Below are 27,543 nucleotides of genomic sequence, written 5' to 3'. Positions count from 1 at the left end.
CCGAGCGGGGCGCTAAGTCCTGCCCCACTCGGGATGGCGGCGCAGAGCTGCCTGCCCTCCTGGGACTGGTGCACTTCTCCCCATCGCCACCACAAGCTCGGGGGACAGCGGGGAGGCAGAGCGTGCCTTCCCACTGTTCCCCGACCTGGTTCTTCCAGCCCCGCACCTGGGGGGGGGGGAAATAATTTTTTTTCTTTATTTCCCCCCCAAAAAACTAGGTCCGTCTTATGGGCCCGAGCGTCTTATGGGGCGCAAAATACGGTAGACACTAGTTGCTTGTCTGTTTGTAAATGAATGCTGATAACCCGCTTTTAAAAATAATAATAAATGAATGGTTTGAATCCCAAGATTGAGATGCTAAAGGTACATTCTGGTTAAAATATAGGTTTCCAAGTAGCTGGTTATGTTTGGTTGTTTTGTGAATGAAAAGAGAGGGAGAGAGAGAGAGAAAATGTTATAAACGGGTATTCTATATACAACTACACATTCTAATTTGGCTCACTCTCTCAGGTTATACACTCCTCCACTGTGCTGCAGCCTGGGGACAACTAGAGACTTTGAAAACTCTTATAGAACTGGAAGCTGACATTTATGCAACCACCTCCCGGGGTGAAAAGGCTAGAGATATTGCCTGCCGATATGAGCAGACAGAATGTGTTGCATTCTTGGATTGGGCAGGTAAGAGCGGTAACACCTAAGCTTCTTTGAGATGTGGATCTGATCTTACTCATGATAAGACCATAATTCTAGACAGGTGTAAATGAATATGATTTGAACTGCATGAAGATCCTTTGGACTGATTCAGTGCTGAATTTTGGTCAGAAAAACATAGCTTTGCCTCTCATCTCGGTCACCAAGATTGGGTGGCATCCTGGTCTCCAAGCCTTAGATCCCCATCCATGCAACAATGCTCTCAGTCTTGTTTTTCAACTACCCTGTCTGGTTTGGTGCCCAACTGCCACCTAGTGATCTTCCTTCAGTGAGATCAGTTCTGCAAAAATTCACAGTGAGCCTAGAAAGGCAGCTCCTAACAACGCATTCTGTTATGCTTCTTCTCACTACAGGCTCATCACCTATTATTTGAAGAATAGCATAAAAGACATTTAAACAAATAAAATTTGCTGTCAAATATCAGTCAGTTGTAACCAAAGAAAACAGTGTCATTCTTGCACACAGTCTCATAGTGGTTTACAGTAATCCCTCATCGTACGTAGGGGTTTGGTTCCAAAAATTGCACATATAAGCAAAAATTGTGTATAATCAGATCCTTGGAACTGCTCCGCAGCTAGTGAGTGAAGGGGAGAGAAAGCGCATCTCCAGTATCACCAGAGCCAGTCAGCAGAGTGCACCTTGCCAGTGGTGGACAGCATTGTTATGGCGGCCCCTGCATTGCGGTGACCAGTGCAACCAAACCAGTCACACTACCTTAAAACTGCCTCAGACCTTTCCCAGCAAGCAACTTTAGAAGGCTAGTGGTGCTTGTGCAAGATCTTACAGGAACTCAGATTGTCCCACAAAATCTTGCAGGAGTATCCCAGAACCTTCCAGAGCCAGCATGCTGCACAGGCCTTGCCCAGCAAGCAAGGTGAAGAACTTAAAAGCTCTTTATGTGTTGGGCAGCCCTGATTGGACCCAGCATGAAAAGGGCTTTTAAGCTCCCTGCCTTGACTTGTACAATTTCAACCATCCCACCTTCAAGCCATGTTTGGTTGAAATCATGCAAGTCAAATGCACTTGAACTGAGGGATTATCATGGCCTCGTGACCAGCCTTGAATGTACCATGATCAGCAGGCGCTTCTGAAAACGAGTGCCAACACAGTGCAAGTTACTGTGTCCAACTTTTTAACTGACCTCTGTTCCTATGCCTTTAATAGCAGCTTCATCTGCAGATATTAGTATGTGATAATGCTTAACTGTATGCTGTGAAACACTTTAATTGCTGATTTTCATAGAAAAAGAAAAGTCAGAAGATGAGACACTAAACTGATTTTTTCTCTAGGATGCTAGGTATCCTAAAAGCAAGAAAGCTGTGTATAAAAAGCTCCATGGTCTTTATCAGGGCATAGCTAGTCTGGTGCTGGTATGCATGGGAGAGGTTTTATGGTGCAGCAGCATTTAAGCACGTTACACCATATATCTGATGTTGTTGTAACAAACACCCATTTCCAAGACACAGTCCTATGCCAAAATGTTGGCAGCCTGGACAGGCCTTTGTTGGTTAAAAGTGTGGGTGCCTGAGTGTTTTTGTGTCTTTCTGAGAGTACTGTGGCATTTGTATTGTTTTGAAGGCACTTGGGTGGCAATGTCTTGCTGTTGCCATCCTTCCATTGGCTCCCACCACGCCTGGTTGCAGAGGGGGAAGTGTCCTGCAGCAGTGCTGTAATGGACACTAGCAGTGGTGTGTGATGAAATTTTTTGTAGGGGAACAGTTAGGGCCAGATGCACCAGCTTGCAAGGGCAGTTGGGGGGAGGGGGCTGGTGTCATGCCGTGAGCATCATGCCTCCTTCCCTAAGCTGGGCAGAAGCTTCCTAGCATTGGGAAGGAGGCACCAGGCCTCTGACAGGATGTGGAGCTCTGCTGCCTCCTTCCTAAAGCTAGGCAGACTTTGGGAAGGTGGCAGGAGGGCTCTTGGACCCGTAGGAGCATTGCGCTTCTCTTCCTAAGCCAGGCAGAAGCTTCCCGGGCTTTGGGAAGCAGGCACTAGGGAAACATTTAGGGGATTAGCCTAGTCTCCCTAGTCCAATGACTGCACATCACTGGACACGAGTGGCGTGCCTATTAGTAGTGCAACAGTCTGAGCTTTTTCAATGCATTTAATTTCTTATTTTTATGTTATTCTCTACTGGGGTTCATTAGAAGCTCTTCCCCTTCCCTGTAATTTCTATGAGTATATTTGCATAGTACAGGTCAGATGGCTATCACTGATATATGTATGAAAACTAGCCACCTGAGCCGCACTTGATGGGTCCACCTCAGATGCCAAAATGTCTTGGGTCCAAAATGGCACCTCCTACCCCACCAGGGAAGATCTGCATGAGACCTACAGGTATAGGGCAGTATACAAATTTAATTAATGAATGAAGGCGAAGGAGAAGAAGAAACAAGGGTGAAGAAAGATAAACATCAATATTTATTATGGTTTTCGAACAGTTCCGGAAGTCGAACGGACTCCTGGAACACATTCTGTTTGAGAACCAAGGTATGACTGTATGTGTATTTTAAAATGTGAATAGTCACATAACACTTTTAAAAAATATTATTGATTTTAAATATAGATTTTACATTTTAATGCAAAACAAATATCCCCCTACCCTTCCTCCTACTCAGTTCCTGCCAATGTTTGACTCGAATGCTAAAACAATTTACTTTGCTTAAAACTATCTGTAATACCAACCTAGTTCCTTAAAAAAAACTTTCTTTATTTGGAATCAGACAGCGGGGTGGGTGCCTGAATGTTTTTACAAAGCCAAGGATCATGTTCTCCCGGCTGGACATTCAGAGTACTATACAGGCCAGTGCATAGTTTACAATGGAACATAGGTGTGAGTCCTAGTGATTCAGACCAAAGGCCTGTCTAGTCCAACGGTGGCTAGCCATTGTAGAATGGGCATACCTAGACATTGGTGAAGTGGCACCCACCAAGGCGGCAATCCCAGTGGGGAGTGAAAATCGTGCCACAGGTGAGTGTGCGCACAGGCAGAAAGGACCTGTGAATCCACCTTTTCTCCTTCCAGCTTTAGCTGTGCCCAACTTGGCTGGAGCCATAGCCAAGGCTTCCCTATGGATCATCGCTCTCACCAGCTCCCTGCCTCAGGCAGCAGGAGGAGCAGGCATTTGTCTTCAGCATGGCCGTCTTTGCAGTAATAGTGGCCCCCAACACATTACAGTTGGGGCATGAGGGGAGGAGGAAGAGGCGAAAGAAGGAAATCTGAGGAACTTGCCCTGCTGAAGTGAAAGGGTGATGGAGCCGTGAGGGAGGTGGGAAAGCTGGGTTACTCTTTGCCCCTAGTAGAGATGGACAGACCAATAATAATACTTTATTATTTGTGTCCCAGCCATTCTGGGCTGCTTCCAGTGTATATAAAAACATAATAAAACCTTAAACCTTAAAAAGCTTCCCTGTACAGGGCTGCCTTTAGGTGTTTTCTAAAGGTTATAGTGTTACTCATCTCCCTGACTTCTGATGGGAAGACGTTCCACAGGGCAGGCACCACTACTGAGAAGCTCCTCTGGCCGGATCACTTCTCGCAGTGAGGGAACTGCCAGAAGCCCCTTGGGGTGTGACAGGTGCCATTGGGGATTAAACCTGGGGCCTTCTACTTGCAACACAATTGTATTAGCACTGAGCTACGGCCCTCCAACTTGTGGGGCAGACTTTGGTATAGGTAGAGTTGAGCCCCTAACAGTATGACCCTAGGCCAGGAGCTCCGTTTCGCTCACCCCATAGTCAATTTGTTTGTGGGCTTCCACAGTTTCTCCCAGCTTTGCAGGCACCGATACAGCTCTTTGCAAAGGGCACAAGGGAGCCTAGGTATGCCTCTGAGAACGGGAGAAAGGTCAAGGTCAATAACTTGCTCCATTGTGATGAGGTCATGAAGCTACCTTGTTAATTATAGTATCTTGCCCACCTGAAGACATGACTGAACAGGGGATACCTCAAATCTAAATAGTTAAATTGAGTTGAAAACCAGCTGTGGTCGTCCACACATTTAACAGTGAGGGGAACACAGCAAGGCACATTCACTGGTGAGGATTCCATGTTTAGTTCTTAGCTGAGTCAGGATGACGTTCTACATGGTGTTTGTGGGATACATTTGATTGCATTTACTGTATTTGATTTGGTTTGGTTTGTGTTCTGCGTTGCGTTGGCTTCCCAGGAAGAGTTTGTGTGGATTGGGATGGCATACACACACACTGCAACGATGAGTACTCTTCTATATCATTTCTGTAGGGAGTGTGCATGGCAGCCTCAGTGACTAAAGGGAAGAGATGTTCCTCAACAAGGGCTGCAAAAAGTGTTATTGCTGACTGACCATGCAATGGGTGGCAGGCACAGCTGTTCCAAGGAAAGGGAGGGACGTTGAAGAGGAAACCAAATATATCAGACCAGGTTTTGCTTGGTTGCTGAGGGATCTTTTCATGCCCTGATGTCTTACACTGTCCTGTCAGGTGAGTTCAAGCTCACGTAAACTTGAGCCTCTGTCATTGCATCTCTTGTCCACCCTCTACTTTCCTTGGAGTCACCTGCCTGTTTGCCTGCTTTTTAGGTTTCATGCATTATGACCCTTTTTGCCCATCATTCCAGAGCAGAGGCTATATCAGGATAGCAATGGAAGGGAAATCCTTTTTGTTTGCTGCTGCCATAGAAATGCTACCTTAGTGGTAAGGCTAGCTATGAAATATATTGAGGTGGGCTGGTATTTAATTGCTAACATAGTATTTTTGTTACCAGTGAAAAAGGAATCTTCTGACAGACAAATGTAGCAGTTTATCCTAATTGTGCAAAACTGAAGTTGCTTAATACAGCAGGGTCATATGGAAGAATCACAGCATATCAGATACAGGCTTTAATTTTTGGGTAGATTTTTTTAAAATAAATGTTTAATAGCCTTTCATTTGGGCCTCTTTCACCTCAATCATCCAGAAGATTCTTCATTAAATTCTTCTCAAAAAGGTTGATCAAGCATGTTGAGATTTTTGCCATTTATTGTGCTACGCTGTTGACTTAAGAGTATGATTGGAAAGATTGTGAAAGGAAGAGCTGAACATAGCAGGGAAGAACCTGGGTTTTAGGTTTCATGCATTATGTGTCTCCACTGGAGCTGTGGTTGTGGGGACAAATTGGGAAGAACTGTTCGTCTTCATCAAATTCATCTGCTTTGCTCTTTTTGCTTAATTTGCGATATTTGACTTCTTTCTTGTAACGGTGAGCAACATGCTTCATGTATTTCATCATCTTGGAGGTGTTGGCCACCAGCCTGTAGAGCATTTTGTCCATGTTGTGGGTGTATTCATCATTCACTTTGGTAGCAACTGGAAGTGCAGGTGCTTGGGCAATTGTCCTACAGGGCTGAGAAAAATGGAAAAACAGGGAGTAATACTTTGCATCGAAAGCAATTTACAAGTTAAATAGTGTTGCCATCTCTTTCACTGACTCTGCTATTATGCCTTTTAAGAGGAATTTGATGTCTGAAATCCCTGTACTCCTGGTCTTAGATTGCTGTCCTGGATTTGACCCTGTGGCATAAAAAACATCTGCTACTCCTTTGCTTTGTCTTTATGGTAGTATGCTCATTGGTCTTTTATCTGCTGTTCTGTGAAAGCTGAGCTTATTAGATGGCTAGATCACTTGATTCTTTAACATATAGGTAGGTACTGTATAAGTATAAGTTAGGCACATATTAAGCGAGTTCACTGTAGTTAGAGTCCCAGGTGGTTCAGTTGTTCATAATTTAGTTTTTTTGTGTACAAAGCACACATTGGGCATATCTACACACCAGACTATACATGGTTTTGTCCTTGCAAAGAATTAGTGAAATCACAGTTCTGTGAGTGCTAAGGATCTCTAACAGAATTGTCAGTTCAAACTGCAACTCCCAGGATGCTGTGGAGGAAATTGATGTTAAATAAAACCAGTACATTTATAGTGTGGCTGTGCTCACCTTAGAAAGTGTTACTTAGAAAGTACTTCTGACTGGGATCAGCATTAAGACTCATGGTTTGTTTTTTTACATATATTTTTCTATTAAATTAGAATCTGAGTTAAAGGTCAGAAATTAAAGCTAGGGAGCCAGACATTGTGCTAGTTGAGAATATCTTACCGTTGTGGGTTTCGCCAATGTCAATTTCAGTTTCAGTTTGATGAACAGGTAGTGCACAACTAAACCACTCACTATGAGGAATGCTACTTTACAACCAGCATACACAACTTCTAGAGACTCTTTGGATAGTCCCAAGCCAGTAAAACAATGGCATACTTGACACATCGAATCACGAAAACAGTTAGATTGCTGTTTAGTCGCCAGTAGTTCCAGATCCTGTGGAGTCATTTCCCAAGCAACTCTTGTCCAAGCTGGTCGTTCACAAAACCCAATAACATCTTGAAACAATAAGACTGTCCAAAGGAGAGAAACCTGACAAAGACCTTGAGAAAACATTCTGTGAAATTTTCAGCAAGAAATGTCTTCTGCTAATTGATGTTTCCTGTGTAGGAATAGTAGCAAATAACTGTTTAAGTTCATATTCATTGTCTAAAAAAAATCTAAATAAATCACATAAATCTTTCCATCATGACCAAGCTCTCAGCCTGAGCACTGGAGAGATTTGAATGCAGGCCATATAATCAACCCATCAGCTGGGGAAGGGTTCTGTGATGTCATAAAGGGGGATCCTGATCTTTATACATGAAAGCTTCTATGATGTCATTATGATTGCAAGATTTTTCTCAGTAGCACTTTTCTCAGTGCAAAGTATGGAGAGTTTATAAAACTGGCAATTTTCAAAAGCTTGCTTTATATTTGTCAGATAATTCAGGGGGACATGGGTGGCGCTGTGGTCTAAACCACTGAGCCTCTTGGGCTTGCTGATTGGAAGGTTGGCAGTTTGAATGTGTGCGATGGGGTGAGCTCCCATTGCTCTGTCCCAGCTTCTGCCAACCTAGAAATACGAAAGTAGATAAATAGGTACTGCTGTGGCAGGAAGGGAAATGGCGTTTCCATGTGCTCTGGCACTCATCATGGTGTTCTGTTGCACCACATGACCCGGAAAGGTGTCTGTGGACAAACAGCAGCTCCCTTGGCCTGAAAAGCAAGATGAGCGCCACACCCCATAGTCACCTTTGACTGGACTTAACCGTCCAGGGGTCCTTTACCTTTTACCTTTACATAATATAATAGTACAGTTGGCTTATGAATTCTGGAGGATGTATGCAATTGCAAGGTGAAGGGATACTACATAGTCATTTGGATGAGTCTTATTACTCCTGAATGAGATCCAACATAGCAAGAGTGGGCACCTGCCTGTGCAAGGTAGCTTCTCCTTCCTTTCCTCCCTTCACCTTGGCAATCTCTGCACACCCTGGAAATCTGTTCCACAGGGCTGGGGAACACTCTAGAGCAGTGGTGGCGAACCTCTGGCACGCGTGCCAGAGGGGGCACTCAGAGCCCTCTCTGTGGGCACGCGTGTCGTCCCCCCAAGCAGGGCCATAGCTAGGAGGTGAAACTGGCACTCCAGCACTGCAGGAGACTTCTAGCCGCTTCCAGTATGGTCCCAGCACTGCTAGGGCACCATTTTCACTCTTGGGGCTGCATAGGGGGGGTGGGGGGGAGGGCTTGTGCCAGGAAACTGCCACTCCGTCCAAAGCCTGCACCACCGCTACTCAAGTCACCGATCAAGCCCATCTGCCATCGCAACCAAACCTGACGGCCACCTCTGAGCTGGCTCCGCCTCCCCACCATCAAGCTCGGTTGCGCCCAACCTGCCTTCCTGCTCTGCTCTCGGGTGCATTTAGAGCTGTGGTAACCCTGGCAAGCGGCAGAGCAGGTGTTGACTTTTGATGCGCCAGGGCCTCCCGCCAGTCTGTTGTTCCTAGTCGGAAGTAAGCCGCCTTGAGTTCAGCAAGGTTAGACAAATTATCAGCATGCGTAAAACAGCAAAAATCACATTAATTGTTCAAAAGCATGCGAAATGCAAACTTTTACCTTTCAAAAAAAAAAGTTGTTTGTATCATTGAAAGCTCTGCTATTGTGTTTTTCATTTAAGACAAAAGATGTTAATGTATGAGTTGTTTTTTCTAAACTAAAATCTCAGTATTCGGGTTAAATTGCCGAGTTGGCACTTAGCAATAAATAAGTGGGTTTTGGGTTGCAGTTTGGGCACCTCAGTCTCTAAAAGGTTCGCCATCCCTGCTCTAGAGCAAATTATAGGGGCATTTGAGGGGCTGTAGGGGGAAGAAGAGAAACTAGAAGTCCCGTTGTACAAGCTGATTTTTGTTACACAACATATTAGAAGTCAGTCAATGCAGTAATATAGAAGCGTTTAAAAATAGTATTAGACAAGGCATCTCATACTCCTGATAACCAAAAAGCTTGGCCTAGAATGAAAATTTATTAAAAGTTGTTCATTTTTTTCTGCACGGTTATAGACTTATCGCAGTTTTGTTAAGTGTTAAATAATTAGTGTACTGGATTTTGAAGCAAAATGAGATTGTTTTACTAATCAATATTACAGAAAATTGACTTTATTTAAATTCTACTCTTATCAATGTCTTTAAAAATTCAAGATTATGCAAATATAGACTAAGACTCCATAGTGAATGGTAGAGAGACCCTGGCTGAATTCAGCTGTAAACCAAGACACAAATGACCCTTGTTCCCTCCATGTAGCAACAGTACTTTGCTCATCACAAGTGAGAATGGTTTCTGAGGAAGTTGGAATATGAAGCTGAATTCAAAGCATGGCTTCATATCTTGGTTTGGTTCAAAGCAATTAACCAAAGTTTCCCAGTTCAGACTTAACAGGAAATTATCATTAACAGAGCATTTCCTTGTTTGTTCACTGGAGCACATGGACAGAGGAGTGAAGCATACTGGGGGACTTGCATGCGGGGGCCAAGACTCATTCACATGATGGCTTATTGAGCTAATTATGATCATCTGAAAGTGGCCACGCTGTGTGTGTTTCAGTGCTCTGTACATCCTGGGGGTACTTATAGGAAGAGAGTTGAAGGGTGTCCAGGAATCATAATCTAAGGCCTCCTTTGCCTAGCTTCTCTTTGGTGTGTCTTGTCTTGCAAGTTCATTTCCATAGGAAGCCAGAGGTTACAAAGTATGTATTTATACTGTATAGGAGAGATACAATAACATCACAACTCACAAAAGGGAATTCAGTTCCCATTTCAGATTGAACCGAAGACCTAGTTGGGGTGGGGAACCTCGGGGCCACGCAGTGGCGTAGCGTGGGGGGTGCAGGCCGCACCGGGCGCAACATCTGGGGGTTAGGGTTAGGGGGCGCAAATCCACGGGTTAGGGGGCGCAAATTACTTGCCTTGCCCCGGGTGCTGACAACCCACGCTACGCCACTGGGGCCACGGGTCTAACGCCATCCTCCAGGTCTGTCTGTCTGGCTCTTGGAACGCTCTCCAGACCACACAGTCTAGGCAGGTAAACGGCATTATCACCTCCACCAATAGGCCTAATCCACCACTTGCCCCTTGAGTGCGTTGAACTGTGATATTGCATCTTATCTGCCTGGATGGAGAGATAAGTATGTGGAAGCCTCTAGATTTGAAAAGGCTTGAATGTAGCGTGTTTTATAAAGGCAAAAGTCACATATGTTGCTTCACCCCAGTTTTGCTTCTGGCCATGTCTCATGGGTATGCAGCTCACAGAAGGTTGTCTCTGAGGCCATGTGGCCCTCCCAGTGGAAAAGATCACCCGCCCCAACTCAGAGGGAAGTCCGTAGGAGAAAGGAAGAATAGCTGTCCTGTAGTGTATCATTATCCCCTGCCAAGATAGCCAGGTTATGCTTTTGACTCTGGCAGTTGGGGGATTATAAAAAGGGACTGTTTTTTGGCATGAAAACCATGAAACAAATATATGTTTATCTTGAATGCTGTTGTGTCCCCAAATTTTCCGTTACTAAAAGGAATGTGCTAAACTTTGACACTATGTAATATTTATTATTTATTCATTCATTTGTTCATTCATTCATATTTATATACTGCTTGATTGTAGAAAACCTCAGTGTCTCACATTATATGAGCACTATGGTAAGAGACTGGTAATTGATAACCTATAGGTACCTTATAAAAATGTGTGGATTTAGATGCTGACTGGTTCTTAGTTAATGGCCATTGTTACCTTTGACTATAAGTACAGACTACAAACACTTACCTAGGGCTTTTAATCTCTCTGTCTCTCTCTTTTTTTTTAGAAGCCAAGCAGAATTTACGGAACTTGATCTTCCAAATCCAGACAACAATCACTGATCCTGAGAAAGTTCAGGGAAGGCTTAATAAAGAAGATAAGGTATAGTGGAGAATGCACAATTATGGATCATAAATATGTGTTTTTGTGTGCTGCCCACCATGTTTTGAGATGTTCCAGTAGCAGTGATACCCAGGTTTTGGTTTTCATTGTTGGAGAGAGCATTGGAGACGTAGAGTGTTTTTGTAATATTTCCTTACTTACAACTTTGCAAGTAAAGCAGAGGCAAGCAACATGTACAGTGGTACCTCGGGTTACAGACGCTTCAGGTTACAGACTCCGCTAACCCAGAAATAGTACCTTGGGTTAAGAACTTTGCTTCAGGATGAGAACAGAAATCTGGCGGCAGTGGAAGGCCCCATTAGCTAAAGTGGTACCTCAGGTTAAGAACAGTTTCAGGTTAAGAACAGACCTCCAGAATGAATTAAGTTCTTAACCTAAGGTACCACTGTACTACTACTGGGCAGCAGATGCCAGTGCCTGATTAGCTACAACTGGTTGGTTAGTTTTTCTAGTTTCCCATATGACACACTCACTTTCCCCCCTCTGTGCAGAATATTTCTCTGAAGGCCTGTCAAGCCAAGTCAGATTGGCTTGAAAACACAAAAGAGGCTACTATGCAAGATTTTGTGGAGCAGAAACAGTTGCTGGAGGACATTATGCTTCCCATCTTCACAAAGTTGGCTACGCCCCGTGAGTACCAGAGCCCCCCTACTAAATGGAAATATTTTTCTTTGTATTCTTATTTTGGAGAATCTTTCTTATGGAGAAAGATGTGCCAATGTACTACTGAGTATCTGCCTTGGAAACCCTGCACATTCCACAGGATGTGAAATTAGGTTGTGTCTTCCCATTAGTGAAAACTGCAATACAAATGGGAGTTCTGGCCATCTGCAAGGTACAGTGGTGCCTCGCAAGACGAAAAGAATCTGTTCTGTGATTCTCTTCATCTAGCGGTTTTTTTCTTCTTGCGAAGCAAGCCCATTGACGGATTAGCGGATTAGCGCTATTAGCGGCTTTTAGCGGCTTATCGGATCAGCTGATAAGCGGCTTAGCGGCTTAGAAAAAGGGGGGGAGGGAAAAAACCCCGCAGGAACTCGCAAGACATTTTCGTCTTGCGAAGCAAGCCCATAGGAGATTCGTTTTGCGAAGCACCTCCAAAATGGAAAACCCTTTCGTCTAGCGAGTTTTCCGTCTTGCGAGGCATTCGTCTTGTGGGGCACCACTGTATCTGATTTGGCCACAATGACACTAACCTTTGTTATATCTCATTTGGATTACTGCAATGTGCTCTACGAGGGTCTGCCTTTGAAAAGTGCTTTGAAACTTTGACTGGCTCAGAGAGCTGCAGCCAGATTACTGACTGGGGCTGGTTATAGGGGGCAGACGACTCCCTTGATAGAAGCGCTCCACTGGCTTCCCGTCTGTTTCCGGACACAATTCGAAGTGGTGGCTGTGATCTATAACTAGGAAAGGGCCTTCTCAGTGATTGCTCCTATACTTTGGAACTCCCTCCCTAGAGAAGCTAGACTGGCTCCCTCCATGTTGTTCTTCCGCCAGCTGGTAAATACCTTCTTGTTCCAGCAGGCTTTTGAAAACTGCTTTTAATGAAAGGGCTGATGTTGTGCTGTTTCTATTGTTAAGTATGTGTATGCTTTGAACAGATTTTATATAGGTATATCGTTTTAATTTTATAATACAATTGTAGAGTTGCTAGGGATCCCAAGGGTCATCTAGTCCAACCCCCTGCAATGTAGGAATCTCAACTAAAGTATCCATGACAGATGGCTATCCAATATCTGCTTTAAAATCTCTTGAGGGAGACCATTCCACTGTTGAACAGCTCTTATTGTCAGAAAGTTTTTATTGATGTTTAGTTGGAATCTCCTTTCTTGTAAGTTGAAGCCACTGGTTTGAGTCCTAACCTCCAGAGCAGGAGACAAGCAGCTTGCTGCATCTTTAATGTTACAGTCCTTGAGATATTTGAAGATGGCTATCATCTCTTCTTAGTCTTCACTTTTCCAGGCTAAACATACCCAGCTCCTTCAACCGTTCCTCTACGGCTTGGTTTCCAAGTCCCTTGATCATCTTGGTTGCCCTCCTCTATACATGTTCCAGCTTGTCAACATCCTTTTCTAGATTGTGGTGCCCAGAATTGGACACAGCATTCCAGGTGTGGTCTGACCAAGGCAGAAGAGTGGTACTATTGTTTCTCCTGATCTGGACACTAGACTTCTGTTGATGAAGCCTAGAATAGCATTAGCTTTTTTTGTTTCTGCATCACACTGTTGGCTCGTGTTATGCTTGTGGTCTACCAGGACCACAATGTCTAATTGTTTTTTAATTATTGTAGCATAGTTCATATTGGTAAATGCACACATTCACCACCTGTCAGAAGTATGCTCTTTAATCTACTATGGAAGACACTGTACAGTTATAAGGAGGACCTTAAGGTCCATAAATACTAACACCCTAGAGGTCCCAGGCCCTAAGGAAGACAGATTAGCCTCAACCAGAGCCAGGGTCTTTTCAACACTGGCTCTGGCCTGGTGGAACGCTCTGTCTCATGAGACCAGGGCCCTGCAGGATCTGATTTCTTTCCACAGGGCCTGTAAGACAGAGTTGTTCCGCCTGGCCTTTGGCTTGGAATCAGCTTGATCCCCTCCCCCTCTTTCCTTTTTCCTTTCGCTTTCTGTGATGGAACTCCTATTTGGGGACTTCCCTGGCTTTTTCTGGCCCACGTAGGACCAGTCTGGATAGCTGGCCTTGGTGATGACTTGATGTTTTCATCCCCCCAAAAGTTTTTGATTTGAGTTCCTACTGAAATGAGGCTGCATTTGATGTTTTAATGTTGCATTTTAATCTTGTTTTTAAGTTGTATTTCAATCAATTGTTTTTATACCTGGTGTCAGCCGCCCTGAGCTCGGTCTTGGCGGCTTCTTCTTCTTCTTCTTCTTCTTCTTCTTCTTCTTCTTCTTCTTCTTCCTCTTCCGTGATAAGCATAATAAAATTATGCAGCTAAGCAATGTGAGCCCTGCCTTTTGGAATCTGCCTGCAACTTTTCTTCTTAGCAAGCCTGTAGGATCACTTTATTAGAATTAATGCCTTTCTACAAAATACTTCCTAGTCTCATAAAGTTTTGTTGGTTCTCTTCTCCTCTTCCACATTCAACTTTTTCTGATGAGAACCAGCAAAGGCCTGAGCTAGGGAATACTTAAAAGGCTCGGCCCCAGGAGCACATTGTTCCTGCTCATACAACTAATCTTCTTATGCAGCCCTTTTCAAATTGTAAAAAGTCATTAAATGCTCCAGTGCACTTTTAAAAATCCAATAGCTGAAGTGTTTAAAGCAGAGGTAGGCATGATATAAGCCTTTCCCTTTCTGCAGCAGGTTTGACGACATTCCACTGCTGTTTGCAATATTTAAGCAGTAGATGCTCTTAGGAGTTGAAAGCACTCTTTGCTGGTAACAGCAGCATAGGGTAGAAAAGTCAGAGTGACTAAAAGCAAGACCAAATAATGCATTCAAGATGAAGTTTACAAAATGCAGGCGCTCTAACAATTCATTTTTTCAAAAAGCCATAGCGCGAACCAAGGGAAAATGAAGGGGGAAAGTTTAAACAACACTCTTCCAGCAGTGCTGCTCTGATCAAAGATCAGAAAATCTTATAATAGATGCGTCATATCACAGCTATTTAGGCCCTAGTAGGAAATACAGGCACTGCTAATATTAAATATGGCACTTGAACCCCCAGGGGTTCATTAAATTTACAGTACCAAAACAGGTATGGAAAGTGGTCTTGGTGATGCTGCTAGCTCCAAAAGTGTTGCAAGGCAACTTGTACCCAAAATTTGCTGCAAAATTTAAGATGTTGTTTTCCAATGGTTTTCTACCAGGGTGTCGTGGCACCCTGGGGTGCCTTGAATGATGGTCAGGCGTATTGTGGACAACACTGGCCTCTGTTCCTCTTTCTTTCCATCCCTCCCTCCCTCCCTCAAGACCCTCTCACCTCTACCTTCCAAAGGCTTGTGTGGCTGTTTGTGGCAGCAGCCCTGGCTCCAAGCTCCCCAGGTGAATGGTGCCTCTGGGGCTTGGCCAGGGGGTGCTGGTTGCCAGGAGCTGAGTAAGCAAGCAAGTGGGTGAGGGAGGCCGGCCAGCCAGTCAGCCCACCAGCCTTTGCTGTTGGAAATGGGCAGACAAGCGAGAGGTAGGGTAGGCAGGCACCATGATGGCCTTTCTTGTGCTTGCTGTGTGCATTTCCTGCCTGGCAGCTGAGAGCTCAGTGCCAAAGGGGGGCCTTTCTGCCATGCAGGACTGGTGGTGCCCGCTGCTGCCACCCAAGGTGAGTAAAGTGCCGGCCTCATATTCACCTTTGGCTCTTTTCCATTGGGCCGCTAAGGCTGGGGGCATCCTCTTCTCAGGCCCCTGTGGGGCAGTGTGAGGAGACAGCTCTCTTTGGGTTGGGGAGGGCGGCTCAGAGACTGGGGCAGCAGCAGCGGCTGCCAGGACGACTCCTACGGAGAGGAGGCTGAGGGAACACTCCACAAGGGAGGGCATTCAAAAAGGGGCGAGGGGTTGCTGGCTCTGCAGGCAACGGGTGACATAACTGGGCTTCTGAGGCTCAGAGCACTTTTCCCCACAAGGGAGCTGCAGAGAATGTAGTTGGTCAAGGGAGCCGTGGACTCAAAAAGGTTGAAAACCTCAGTTTCTCATGAACAGATGCCAGCAGAAAGAAAAAAACTGGTGGAGTATGACTGTGGTCCATTATGATGAGGGGCATGTTTATCAATATTTTATAGAAACCTCTAGCAACCTAACCTGTGGCCCTCCAAATGCTGATGACTACAGTTCTCTTTGGCCAGGCTGACTGGGATTGATGGGAGTCCAGGAACATAGTGGAAGGCCACAGGTTTGCCACCCCTGCTCTACAGTCATGCTTCCATTCTAGCATTGTTATTCTAGTTACCGTATTTTTCGCCCTATAGGACGCACTTTTTCCCCTTCAAAAATGAAATGGGAAATGTGTGTGCGTCTTATGGGGCGAATGCAGGCTTCTTGGCTTCAGCGATAGCAATTCGAAGCCTGCTCTGGAGGCTTCGCATTGCTTTCGCTGAAGCCAGGAGAGTCTGCTCTTTGAGGCTGGCGGTGGGGGAGTGGAGCGCTTCCCCCATCGCCAGCCGCAGAGGATGGGGGGTAGCGGGAAGGCGAGCGACGCCTTCGCGCTGCTCCGACCCCACTTTGAGTTGCGCGCTCTTTAAAGGCTGCGCAGCTCTTGGGGGCTTTTCCCGAAGGAGGGAGAAGGGACTGACTGGCTGAGTCAGTCCCTTCTCCCTCCTGTGGGCTTTTGCGGGAGATGGGGGAATTCCTCCACCTCCCGCAAAAGCAGGGAGAAGGTCTTGGAGTAGCGCATAGGCTGCGTGCAGCCTGTCCGCTGCTCCCAGAGCTACGGGGGGGGGGGGGATAATATTTTTTTCCTTGATTTCCCCCCCTGAAAACTAGGTGCGTCCTATGGGCCGGTGCGCCTTATAGGGCAAAAAATACGGTAGGCCTAAACAGATTATTTGAGGGGGATTCCCAGTTTATATTAGCTGATCTGAATAGAGACCGTCTATGCTGCACAATTTGTATTTCAAAAATGCATGATTTTATATATTAAAGAATTAGTGGATAGCAGACAACACATTTTAATAGCTAGTTTTATTTCCTGAAAAAAGGCTGAAAGTCCTTTTGGTATAGCCATCTATCCAATGTAACCAATACAGACTGGGTAGTTAATACAAGCCTTTCCAGATTAGGCATTTGCTTAGTAGAACAAATTAATTTGAAATCAAGGCCCAGGAAAACTGCAACAAGCTTCAGCTGTGCAAACAATTAGTCACAATCATTTGTAGTGAAATGTGCTCAAGAACCCTACCTCATTTGACCCCACAGCCCGTACAGTGGTTAGCTGAACAGTTTTATTTTGAGATTTTCTGCACATAGCAGTACGAGAGATTGTTTGCCCACTTACTAAATTTTTCAGTGACAAAGAAATAATCTGTTATCCGAAAAGTGTGTTTATACATGGCTAAAGAACAGAAAACTGATTATTCATTTAAAATAAACCCATGACAACTGATCACATGTCTGAACAGAACAACCCCATGATGACTAGCTGGGATTCAGTCACTCTTCTAAATATTGTGTGCTTGGCAAATCTACTTCCACACAAGATAGTTAATGCAGCTTTTCCTACAAAGCCCCTGTGATCAGCATTCTGGTTTGTTCGATCTCTTCACAGTTGCTATTGAGGCTGAGGGGTGTAACGCAGGTATTTCTTTCCTGATGGAAGTTCTTTGGTGCAAACTCCTCCTGGAAAGAGCTTGTCAGCCTCTTCTTCTGGTACACTTGGAATCACCATGACCTGGTCCCCAGGCTTATGAGGAAAGAAGGAGGGGAGACTTTTAGTAAGAAGTGCCATACTTAAAGAGAGCTGCAGACCCTCTGATCCTCCCATTCTGTCAGTGAAGACCAGAACCTCCAGTCTGTTAAACTTATTGCATTTCTGAAAAACACACTGATCCTCTTACATAGAAGCTTTCACTGAAGTTGGAGTATATATTCAGTTTCCCACATGGATATTCCCCAATGCATATGTAATATGCAAACAGACAAACCCTACATACCATATTGGCCCGAATATAAGACGCACCCACAAATAAGCATGACCTTTAAAATTCAAGGCTTATTTGCGGGTGCGGCCCACCTCCTGGCTTTGCCACCCAGAACGGGGGGGGGGAGGGGGGGAGGCGCTCGCCAGTTCCGACTGCGCTGCATGCCCACCTCCCGACACTACTGCCTCCAACGCTGCCTCCCCAAACCGGCTTGGGAGTTGCAGGTGGGTGGCGCGCTGTTGTCCCACACCCCAGATAGACTTCCTGGGCAGCTGTTTCAGCAGCAATATCATAAGGTTGTGAATATAAGCCGCACTTTAACTTTTCTGGATTGGGATTTGGGGAAAAAGTGTGGCTTATATTCGGGCCAATATGGTACTACAGATAAATGCCAGCTGTATAAAATTGCACAAATGCAGGAGCCAGTTTCAGTCAAGCAATGAAAATCTCACACACACATCATCAGTTCAAGGCAAAGTTGGTCTTTTAAAAGGATGTAAATAAAATAAAAGTATCTGTGTGCCCTAAGGGAAGGCAAAAGACCATACGCCAATGGCCAGAGACAGTTTCATCGTTCTTTCATTTTTGTACTGCATTATATACTGTCTTTCTGTGAAGCCACTAAAGGCAGTGTACAATCTAAACTATGTGAACTACCTTTAATGCCATGGTAGAAAGGAAGTATATAAATGTACTGAATAAACCAAGCTGCATTCCTAGGCACGCTTACCTAGTAAACCTGCATAAGATTGTGTTGTAAATAATGTTCAATACCACACTTTCATAATGTACAATAAAATCTATATAGTCCCAGAACCCACAGTTGGAAATTGGTCAATTTAGTTATCAAACTGTTCATCTGAACAGCTTATGCTGACACTGTAAATCAGGAACTGTAATTTACAGGGATAGTGGAATATGGATCAAGAGCCAGAAGGGGAAACAGAGCAGCAGGGTTCAAAAGTCCCACTATCTGGTCCCTAAAGACAATGCCTTGGTGACTCAATTGAAGCTTTCAGAGGCATATCTGCTGATCTTTTCAGAAACCAAAAGGAGTAAGTGGCCCTCCTTCAGCAAATTATTTAGGTCAATAATAATGGTATCACTGGGACTCCCGGGGTAAGTTGCTCTAGCTAACTGAATAAAAGTAACAACATATTCACGCTTACTGCGCTGTTCCCTAGTTAGTTTATCCTAATTGAACTGGATGCAACTTCCCCTTCCCAGAAGACAGAAGCTGAATTTAGACTCACATATGTAGCAGGGTACTGCTATCTGACAGTGTGAGGAAACTTCAGGATTTAATGTTAACAAAGTATAGTTACCTTCCAATCAACTGGGGTAGCAACCTTCTTAGCAGCTGTTAGCTGTAGGGAATCGACCACTCTTAGAATCTCATCAAAGTTTCTGCCAGTGGTTGCTGGGTAGAGGATAGAGAGTTTGAGTTTCTTGTCCGGGCCAAAGACGAATACCTATAAAAGCAAAGCCACAGAATGAGAACCTGAAAATCATGCCAGATGAGCTATTCTTTTACAACTCATCCCTCACATTCACTCCTTTTCAAAAATATTTTGGAACTATAGTTGTCTGTAGCAGAAAGGTCTACTTTACAGGAAGTGTTCTCATCTGACTTCTGGCATACAATGATCTGACTGTAATATTTCTGCCCTGAATTTGTAGTCCTAAACAGGCAAAAGTGATAAAATTTATTTTCTGGTAAAACTGGGAAGATTTCAAAAGAATTTTGAATATCTCTGAAGGTTAGCAGCTTCTCCCCACAAGGTAACTGATCTAAAAGACAGGAATAATACTACCCTAGAATCACCCATCTTTTTTGGTAACTTCGGAATTTAGAGAAAGTACTTTGGTGAGTGTGAGTCACAAAATGACTGTCAATTCTAAAAAAGCAGAAAATAGTGTGGCTATGACCCCACCAACATTTCCCCCCAGATGGGAACATTGGGGATTCAATCATTCTCCAGTGTTCCAAATCCAATCAGTTTTGCTGTCCCAAAATAGTCTATCCCTGGTGTCCAGCTGTTGGTGTGAGAAAGTGTGAATTAATGAGAATGAATATGAGTGTGTGTGTGCATGAGCATGTGTTTGAATTAACAGCCCAAGGCACTGCCAGCCACATCAACTGGCTTCTGGCCCCCAAGGAGAGAGGGCTGTTGCACTCAGGTCTCGCTTCCAGCCTTCCTGCAGGCTCTGGTTGGCCACTGCGAGAACAGGATCCTGGACTAGATGGGTCACTAGCCTGATCCTAAGCACCCACCCATCATCACACGTGGCCCTTGGAGGCTAAAGGTTTGTCCATCCCATAATACAAAGAATGAAAAGCTAATTGCAGCCTGCAGTGTTAGAGACCCTCAATACTTACCACACGGGCCGTCAGAGGAATACCATCCTTGTCTCTCTCATCTGGGTCTAGCATGCCCAGCTGGACTGCAAGCTCCCGTTTTGAGTCAGCAATTATGGGAAAGGGGAGCTGCTCTTTGGCCTCGTCTCCATTGTAGGCATTGATGTCCTACAGGGGAGAAAATTGTTAGTGTTGTGTCACTGGTACAAAAGAACATAGGAAAGACGACAAGTGGTATTCACATGACTCGTATTCCTGGTATACAGCGGTATCTTTAAAAAGCAATCCAGGAAGAGGGTTCAAGGCTTCTTGCCAACAAACCAGTTTTCTGTGTTTAAACAGCATTTTCTTTATAGAGAAATCCACAGTTCAAACCTATGCACATCTGTTTGGTTCCATTCAGTTTAATTGCACTTTTTACCAGGTTTTAAGCCTGTATAGGATTGAAGCCTCAGTCAAGTGAAGCTGCCCCTGAAATCTGAAGTGGTCTACAGCCCAAGCCCAGGCTTACCCTCTCAGTGAGATCTAGGCCTTACATGTAAGTTCCACGGAATTATATGACACGTTCAGCCTAACCCTACGCATGGTAACTTAGAAATTAGGTATGTCACTCAAGCAAAGCACACATTGTCCGCCTGTTTGAGGACAGGGCTAAAATATTTCATTGTTGATGCAGGTGTGCAAGACTCCGTCAACAAAAAAATGGGGACTCCTTTAGGTAAGTGACACTGTAAACTACAACTAGAGTCACAGATAATCATGATTACCAATCTCATTCAGCCCAACAGTAAGTACTTGACAGCAAGTTGCTAATGATCAATCTGTTTGTAAGAAGTATTCTAGAGGGCTTTGGCGATAGCAGCATGTTTACCACTACAGAAACTGTACTGGTGCAGAAACTGTTAAAACTTTTTTTTCAGATATTATACAAGTAAGATTCTGTACGCCTCCGCTCAAGTGAGAGTGCAGGCTGACTCACAGGCTGCATGGGAGAAAGGCCACTAGCTGAGTGCAGTTGCACTAAGGAACTAGCCATAAAGCATGTCACACATAAAGAGTGGAGGGAACTGGCAGAGAAGGCAGTAGCAAAGTTATGACAAAGAAATTATTGACAAAGATATGACAAAGAAGTGACTAAGCAGTTTAAACATCATCATCAACAGGAGGCCTAAAAGTGTAACATACTATATATTATTTAAAAGGTAAAGGTACCCCTGCCCGAAAGGGCCAGTCTTGACAGACTCTGGGGTTTGTGCGCCCATCTCACATCTATTGGCCGGGGGCCAGCGCTGTCCGAAGACACTTCCGGGTCACGTGGCCAGCGTGACAACGCTGCTCTGGCGAGCCAGAGCCGCACACGGAACGCCGTTTACCTTCCCGCTGGTAAGCGGTACCTATTTATCTACTTGCCCCCGGGGGTGCTTTCGAACTGCTAGGTGGGCAGGCGCTGGGACCGAGCAGCGGGAGCGCACCCCGCCGCGGGGATTCGAACCGCCGACCTTTCGATCGGCAAGCCCTAGGCGCTGAGGCTTTAGCCCACAGCGCCACCCGCGTCCCTTCTATATATTATTTAGAATAATCTAATACTGCTTTCCCCCATTTGCCTGAACCTTATGCATAAAGCTTAAGGTGGAAGATTTAAGACACACACCAAAAGAAGAACCTTTGATTTGAGTAACTCCTTTGAGGTGTCCTGCAAGTTCCCAGGACACATTAGTGATCTGCAAGTGAACTTAAGTGATATGTTCTAGACTAGAGAATCTTACAGTCAATCTAGAGTCAGTCTTGAAGTCAGCATGGAGTGCAAATGAAATCAAAGGCTTCATTTCCAAGTGTTAACTTTTGTTTGAAACTTAATTCTACGCAAAACTAATATATATGCATTTTTTCCTCAGCAGAACATTAAAAAGTTTTTCAGTCAACACAGATGGCATCTTGATGTTCAACTGAAGTCTCAACACAAATGCTACTATTCACCTAGCTACAATATCTTCTGAAGACAGGCAACCTTTGTTCATAAAATGTGACATAACTTTTATTTTTCTCCTTATATCCTATTATTCAACCACCAGATGTCCATACTCTCTAGAGAAACACTTTCTTTTTGTTTTAATAGGACCAACTAGTCACAAATAAGCTTTCAAATACTTCCTCGCTACTTTGGCTTTTAAGCTGAACCTAATAAAGGAGTCATGATACTGCTACGATTTCTTTTTAACAGACCAGAATTAGTTTTCACCTTTGACAACTAGTGAAATGGCACACTTCCATTTTAAATATAACTGCAATATTCAATTTGTTATTACTGCCCTGGATCCAAAACAAAATAGAACAGTTCCATATATTTCTAATAAAATATATTCTCAAGTTTATACAATCTTATTTTGCATTTGCTTTATATGTACTTCATTATCTAGAGAAAGTGTCAAGCAGAGCCTTGGAAGGAGAACATATTTGCCTAACAAAGAGTTCTGTCCTGAAATAACTCTCTCCACCACATAATATGGCTTCACAACAGCCTTTCCCTTGTGCTCTCGGACAACTGACTGGTTTGACAGGGTGGCAATACCAGCTAGTTGGCACCGCATTTTAAAAGAACATATTGGACAACTTGGCAAGGGACACTTCCTGGTATATTTGTGACTAGACTTTAATCATTTTACACATCACAAACTGAGGCAGATAGATCCTTCTAAGTAAAAGGGCAGTTAATTCCTCAAAGTCAATTTAAGCAGAACGTTTTCTTTTAACAAGCAATATGCAAAAAAAATTCAAAACAAACCCATTGTTAATTGTTTTCAATTCCACAGTAAAGTCCAAATATAGTGTAAAGACTGGTTTCGAACAGAACAGCAACAATTTATACTATAGAATAGTATTCATAGATTACTAAACAATAAAAAATTCATTCACCCTACTCATGAAAATGTAATGCAAATTATTTCAGTTACATGCTCAAACAGGCACATTAGCTGCAGCCTTCCAAGACATCCACTGCTTACTTCATAGCCCCCTGCTCCTAATCATGGCGCCCAGTTTTGGAACACAGTGCAGATTTAATCTGAGGTTCTGTGTCCACTTTAGAGCTAGATGCCAGTGTTCTGCCTTGTGGAGCTCTAGCATGCATCAGCATCACTAAGAAGACTAATCTTAATCCATTTTATAAATGGACTGCATTCAGGGACTGCAAGTTATCAATGTAAAGGGATCAACTTGGTTCTAGTCTTGAGTTTTATGAAGCTACTGTCTATCTGATAGTTCTTGTTTCGGAACCATATTATACAAGGAACATCACTATTATTGTCACAGAATAGCCCATGTGTCAGATCAGCAAAGTTATTAGTATAGCAGCATATAACAGCTTTAGTGTTGGATATACTTTTGATACAATATTGCCTCTACATTTAGCAATACACTCTGGCACATCTGCCAGGATTTTGGGAGCTTTTACTTTCGACATGCATTAACTGCAGCTTGTCACAACATCCAAACAGAAACAAACTGCAGTTATTCTTAATTACAATTAGTGGAAACAAACCAATTTCAAATCACGGTTTATGAACCTGGTTTGTTTCAAAAGGCAATAGTTTGGTTCAACCACCATTTAGGATTCAGTTGTAATGCTAAACTCTGGTTAAACTGATGCAGAAGCCAGTGGTGGAGCTCCATGCTCCGGCACTGGGGGGCAGAGAGCAGGTGGGGGCAGGGCTGGTGCGTGTCCCAGGGGCGTGGCACGCCGTCCGCAGGAGCGTGGTGCCCAGCGCGGGTGGGGCAGCCTTGATGGCTCCCCGCCAGGATCGCGCTGCCAGGGGCGGGGCGCTCTCCCCGCACGCCTCTTCCTCCGCCAGTGGCAGAAGCTTCTCTTCTTTTCAGAGAAGGGTGGGAGGGTGGGGTGTGTAAGTCCATGTGTGAGCCAAGCCTGCAAGTCCTACACTTCTTCAGTTGATTTATGCTGCTATTTATCTCCATAATACCTTGCTCCAACAGAGATGGTCTTTGACATCATCAATAGAGAGGGCTATCATTTTAATGTTACGCTTTGCAAACTCTGGTGCCAGCTTTGCTGCTCTGCCAAGCTCTGTTGTACACACGGGTGTAAAATCTCGTGGATGAGAGAACAGGATGCCCCATCTGAAAGAAAAACAACATGGCATTGTCTTGATGGGTAGGGTAACACTGAAATCAAGTCGTGCAAAGCTTATTTAAGACCTCCTAATCAGACCGAACAATTCAAGTTTCTTTTTCCTGTTAGTTAAAACTAAGCCAATTTCCTTTTTAGACTCCCTACTTTTATATTTACTTTGACATCCATTCCCTTCAGCAGCAGCAAGAGTTTCATTCTTCACTGGAGTTTTCAGTCTCCATGACTCCATGACCTTCTTAACTGAAGCATCACACAGTTGACACTCCACTGACGGCTAATACTACCTCCACCCCTCAGAACTGGACTCCTTGCCTTTGCAAGTCTTTCAGGGAGCCTCACGCACCATAGCTTTCCACAATAGTACACAGCCTGCCAACATTATTTGATTAAAATGACAGCTCCTGCTTGATAAGGTATCCTGAGTCAGCAGTGCTTTTGTATAGTACAAATTGTATAGTACAAACAATCTGAATAAGTACTGGCATTGTCATTTTAGGCAGCTTAGCACATTACTGCTATGGGTGCAAACCTCACTGTAAACTGCTTCCCCCTTTGCTACATTAAGGTGATATTAAAGTCACCGAGTGTCGTGAAATAGATACCCTACTCTACACCCTAGTCCTCCAGGAGGCACACACTTTTTAGACAATATGCCTCAGAATTCTAAGAGGAAATAAATGCATGAATACCACATAGATATATAACTCAAAAGGAGTGACCACTCAGAAGGTGTTTTGAAGAAGTCCCAGAGCTACTGAAATTGTGTCTAACTAGGATTTCTGTCCCACTTCTAGCAGATATTAAGCTTACTCAGCAGATGGTAATTTGTCAAGGTTCCATTAACAGAATGGGATAACCAGTAATTAAGGATTTTCATGTCTTTCCAGAGTCTGCCCCCTACTTTCTTTTTTAAAAACAAAGCCTAGGAACACTAAAAAGCAACTTTGATCACTTGGCTGCATGAGACATTCCACAGTTGGTGTCTTAATATTTGGATAAGTTCTGCTTCCTTTTGCAAGAAAGCATGTTACTCCAATGATGTCTTCCCTTTATGATGGCTGCCCTGAGAACTGGTTGTGAGGGGAAAGAACTGAGAAAGTTGCTTAAGGAAGCGTCAGTAAGTCTAACACGTAGGCCTTAGCCATGGGAGAAGAGAAGCACCTTCCTGTTATCCTAGAAGCAGAGGAAGCTCTCAGAGTCGGTTAGGTGTACTTTGGAACCCTGAAATATCAGGTTTGGTTTCAACATGCTTTTTACAACAATATTGCCCTGACAGGTGGTTTAGAATTACTGCAGACCGTACAACAGCCAAATCAAAAAGCGAATTATGCAGCCCATTCATAACGCTTCTCTAGATTTCAGTGGATATAGTAAGCATTTTATTTGCCCTGTAGCCAAGTAACATCTTCTGCCAGGCCATCTTGGCCAACACCTTCCTGTTGCAAAGGTTCATTCTCTAGTCAAACATTACACTCAGCCTCAATAAGTGGCGTCAGGCACCATAAATTTACCCTTTAGTCTCCTGACTATTGCAACTGCGTGTTAGAACACTGCATTGGAGATGAATTTTATTGTTTAAACTCAGGAACTGCAGTGTCATTCCTCAGCTATAAAGAAAGCAAATATTTACTGAGTCAGTTAGCAATGCAATTTAAGATATACAAGTTAAACATGAATTTAGAAACATTCATATTTCTGCATCTTTTAAAATAGCTGTTTCTGTTGTTTGCTGCCCACATGAAAAAGCTCCAGCACACAATGTTCTCAAGCTTGCTTTTAGCAGTGGTGGGGGTACTTTTCCAAAGTCACTGTGTGATCTCTAGTACAACTAAATAAGAATAACACATTTGAACTAAAGAGATAATACTGAGTGTAGCATATTTTTATATCAATTATGAACAAGAAGCCTATTGCTGCTATTTGAAATATGGTATGTGTATTTAAACTTTTTGTGCTTTTTTGTATTAGAGCTGTATAGATACTATTTGAATAAATTCCCTGAATTTTTTTAAGACCACTGCATAATTTCTCTTGCCTAACCTATTAGTGAACAAGGAGTTTGAAAAAATATTCTTGAAGATGGAAACCTGCCCAAATCATAAGCACTTCAAGGAATCCTAAGGACTATTTAGCATATTTAAGACCAAATAGTGTGCTCTGTGACTATGCCACAGGATTGTATTACAGTGCTTAACATACCATTGATGGGTAACATTTTTGAAATGCCACTCATGTACTGCATTTCAAATACAGCACTGGAATCTCACTTATCTTTTTACAATCACTGGGCATGGAGGCATTGTGAAAGGAATACAGTGGTACCTTGGGTTAAGTACTTAATTCGTTCTGGAGGTCCATTCTTAACCTGAAACTGTTCTTAACCTGAACCACCACTTTAGCTAATGGGGCCTCCCGCCACTGCCACACAATTTCTGTTCTCATCCTGAAGCAAAGTTCTTAACCCGGGGTAATATTTCTGGGTTAGCAGAGTCTGTAACCTGAAGCGTCTGTAACCCGAGGTACCACTGTACGACTTACCAACACTTAAAGGTCTCAAAGAACAGCTAACCATGAGTCCTGGTTTGGAGGACACACCAAGCCCAACCCTGGCTTAGTTTAGTGCAGTGTAGTAGCAAAAAGCTACAGGAATGAGCAGAGCAGCTTGCAAGCCCTCCCTTCAGAGCCCTCGCACTAAGCCAAAGGTTGGCTCCACATGTTGCCCTGCACTTCCTTCACTTTATACGGAATTGTGTATATTTGTTTACTTACTCCAACTATTTGCACCCCACCTGTTAGGATATTAATTCAATGCAGCATACTAGTAAAGTGGGAATGCGTTCAGAAAAACGCAAGAGAGTAACAGAAGACGCTTAAGGCATTGGGCTATTCCCAAGAAGGCGATGCGGTGCGGGGGAGAGAGACAACAGCTGGAGCAGCCCCGTCTTCCTCGCCAGCCTCCCGCTGCCGGGGTCCTTCCCGCAAAGGGGCAGGTTGCAAAAAAAGGGAAGGGGGGGGGTCATGAAAACACCTTCAAGTGCGCGGCTCCCCGCCCAGAGACTCCTGGGCACTGCAGTCCGAGGGTGCGGAGAAGCACCGCTCTGCGCCCAGGGAGCAGCAGCCACGAGCTCGGGGGCCCCGCGGCGTTTCCAGCCCCCCGGCCCTGAAAGCGGCGGCGGAGGAGAGCGCGGGCAGCTGCGCAGCGCCAGCCTCAGGAGCGCGAGCCAGCCGTGGTGCTACTCACGAGTTTCCCAGGAAGTCGTGGAAGCGGAGGGGGCCGTGCGTGGTGTCGGCGTGGAAGTTGGGCGCCTCGTCGCCCAGCAGCAGGCCCGGCATGGCAGCGGCGGCGGCGGCGGCGGCTCAGGGGCGTCCGGCGCGCGCGAGGCAGAAGCGAGACCAGGGC

At 44.4% G+C, this 27,543-nt stretch overlaps 3 protein-coding genes across 6 annotated transcripts in view; 1 reads left to right on the top strand and 2 right to left on the bottom strand.

The window, feature by feature from the left end:
- ANKRD45 (ankyrin repeat domain 45) overlaps positions 1–22,376 on the top strand; it is a 25,331-nt gene extending 2,955 nt beyond the window's left edge. For 3 of the 4 annotated variants that reach the window (XM_082226913.1, XM_082226911.1, XM_082226912.1), the window contains exons 3-7: positions 511–678; positions 10,935–11,029; positions 11,542–11,680; positions 20,676–20,717; positions 21,895–22,376. In XM_082226913.1, the coding sequence (XP_082083039.1) occupies positions 511–678; positions 10,935–11,029; positions 11,542–11,680; positions 20,676–20,717; positions 21,895–21,905 (455 nt within the window). In that variant the 3' untranslated portion in view covers positions 21,906–22,376. The remainder of the gene's footprint in view (positions 1–510; positions 679–10,934; positions 11,030–11,541; positions 11,681–20,675; positions 20,718–21,894) is intronic. The other variant, XM_082226914.1, reaches the window with a different exon arrangement.
- Positions 5,691–7,339, bottom strand: TEX50 (testis expressed 50). Its single transcript, XM_082226916.1, has 2 exons — positions 6,824–7,339; positions 5,691–6,072 (listed from the first exon to the last, which is right to left on the bottom strand). Exons 1-2 carry the CDS (start codon positions 7,157–7,159, stop codon positions 5,806–5,808), a joined length of 603 nt encoding a protein of 200 aa, XP_082083042.1. The 5' UTR covers positions 7,160–7,339; the 3' UTR covers positions 5,691–5,805.
- Positions 16,931–27,543, bottom strand: PRDX6 (peroxiredoxin 6). Its single transcript, XM_082226915.1, has 5 exons — positions 27,385–27,543; positions 23,974–24,130; positions 20,021–20,167; positions 18,966–19,112; positions 16,931–17,402 (listed from the first exon to the last, which is right to left on the bottom strand). Exons 1-5 carry the CDS (start codon positions 27,474–27,476, stop codon positions 17,271–17,273), a joined length of 675 nt encoding a protein of 224 aa, XP_082083041.1. The 5' UTR covers positions 27,477–27,543; the 3' UTR covers positions 16,931–17,270.

The sequence above is a fragment of the Podarcis vaucheri genome, assembly GCF_965113315.1.
Source record: "Podarcis vaucheri genome assembly, chromosome: 6".
Lineage (NCBI taxonomy): Eukaryota > Metazoa > Chordata > Lepidosauria > Squamata > Lacertidae > Podarcis > Podarcis vaucheri.
This window is presented reverse-complemented; position numbering and strand designations above follow the sequence as displayed.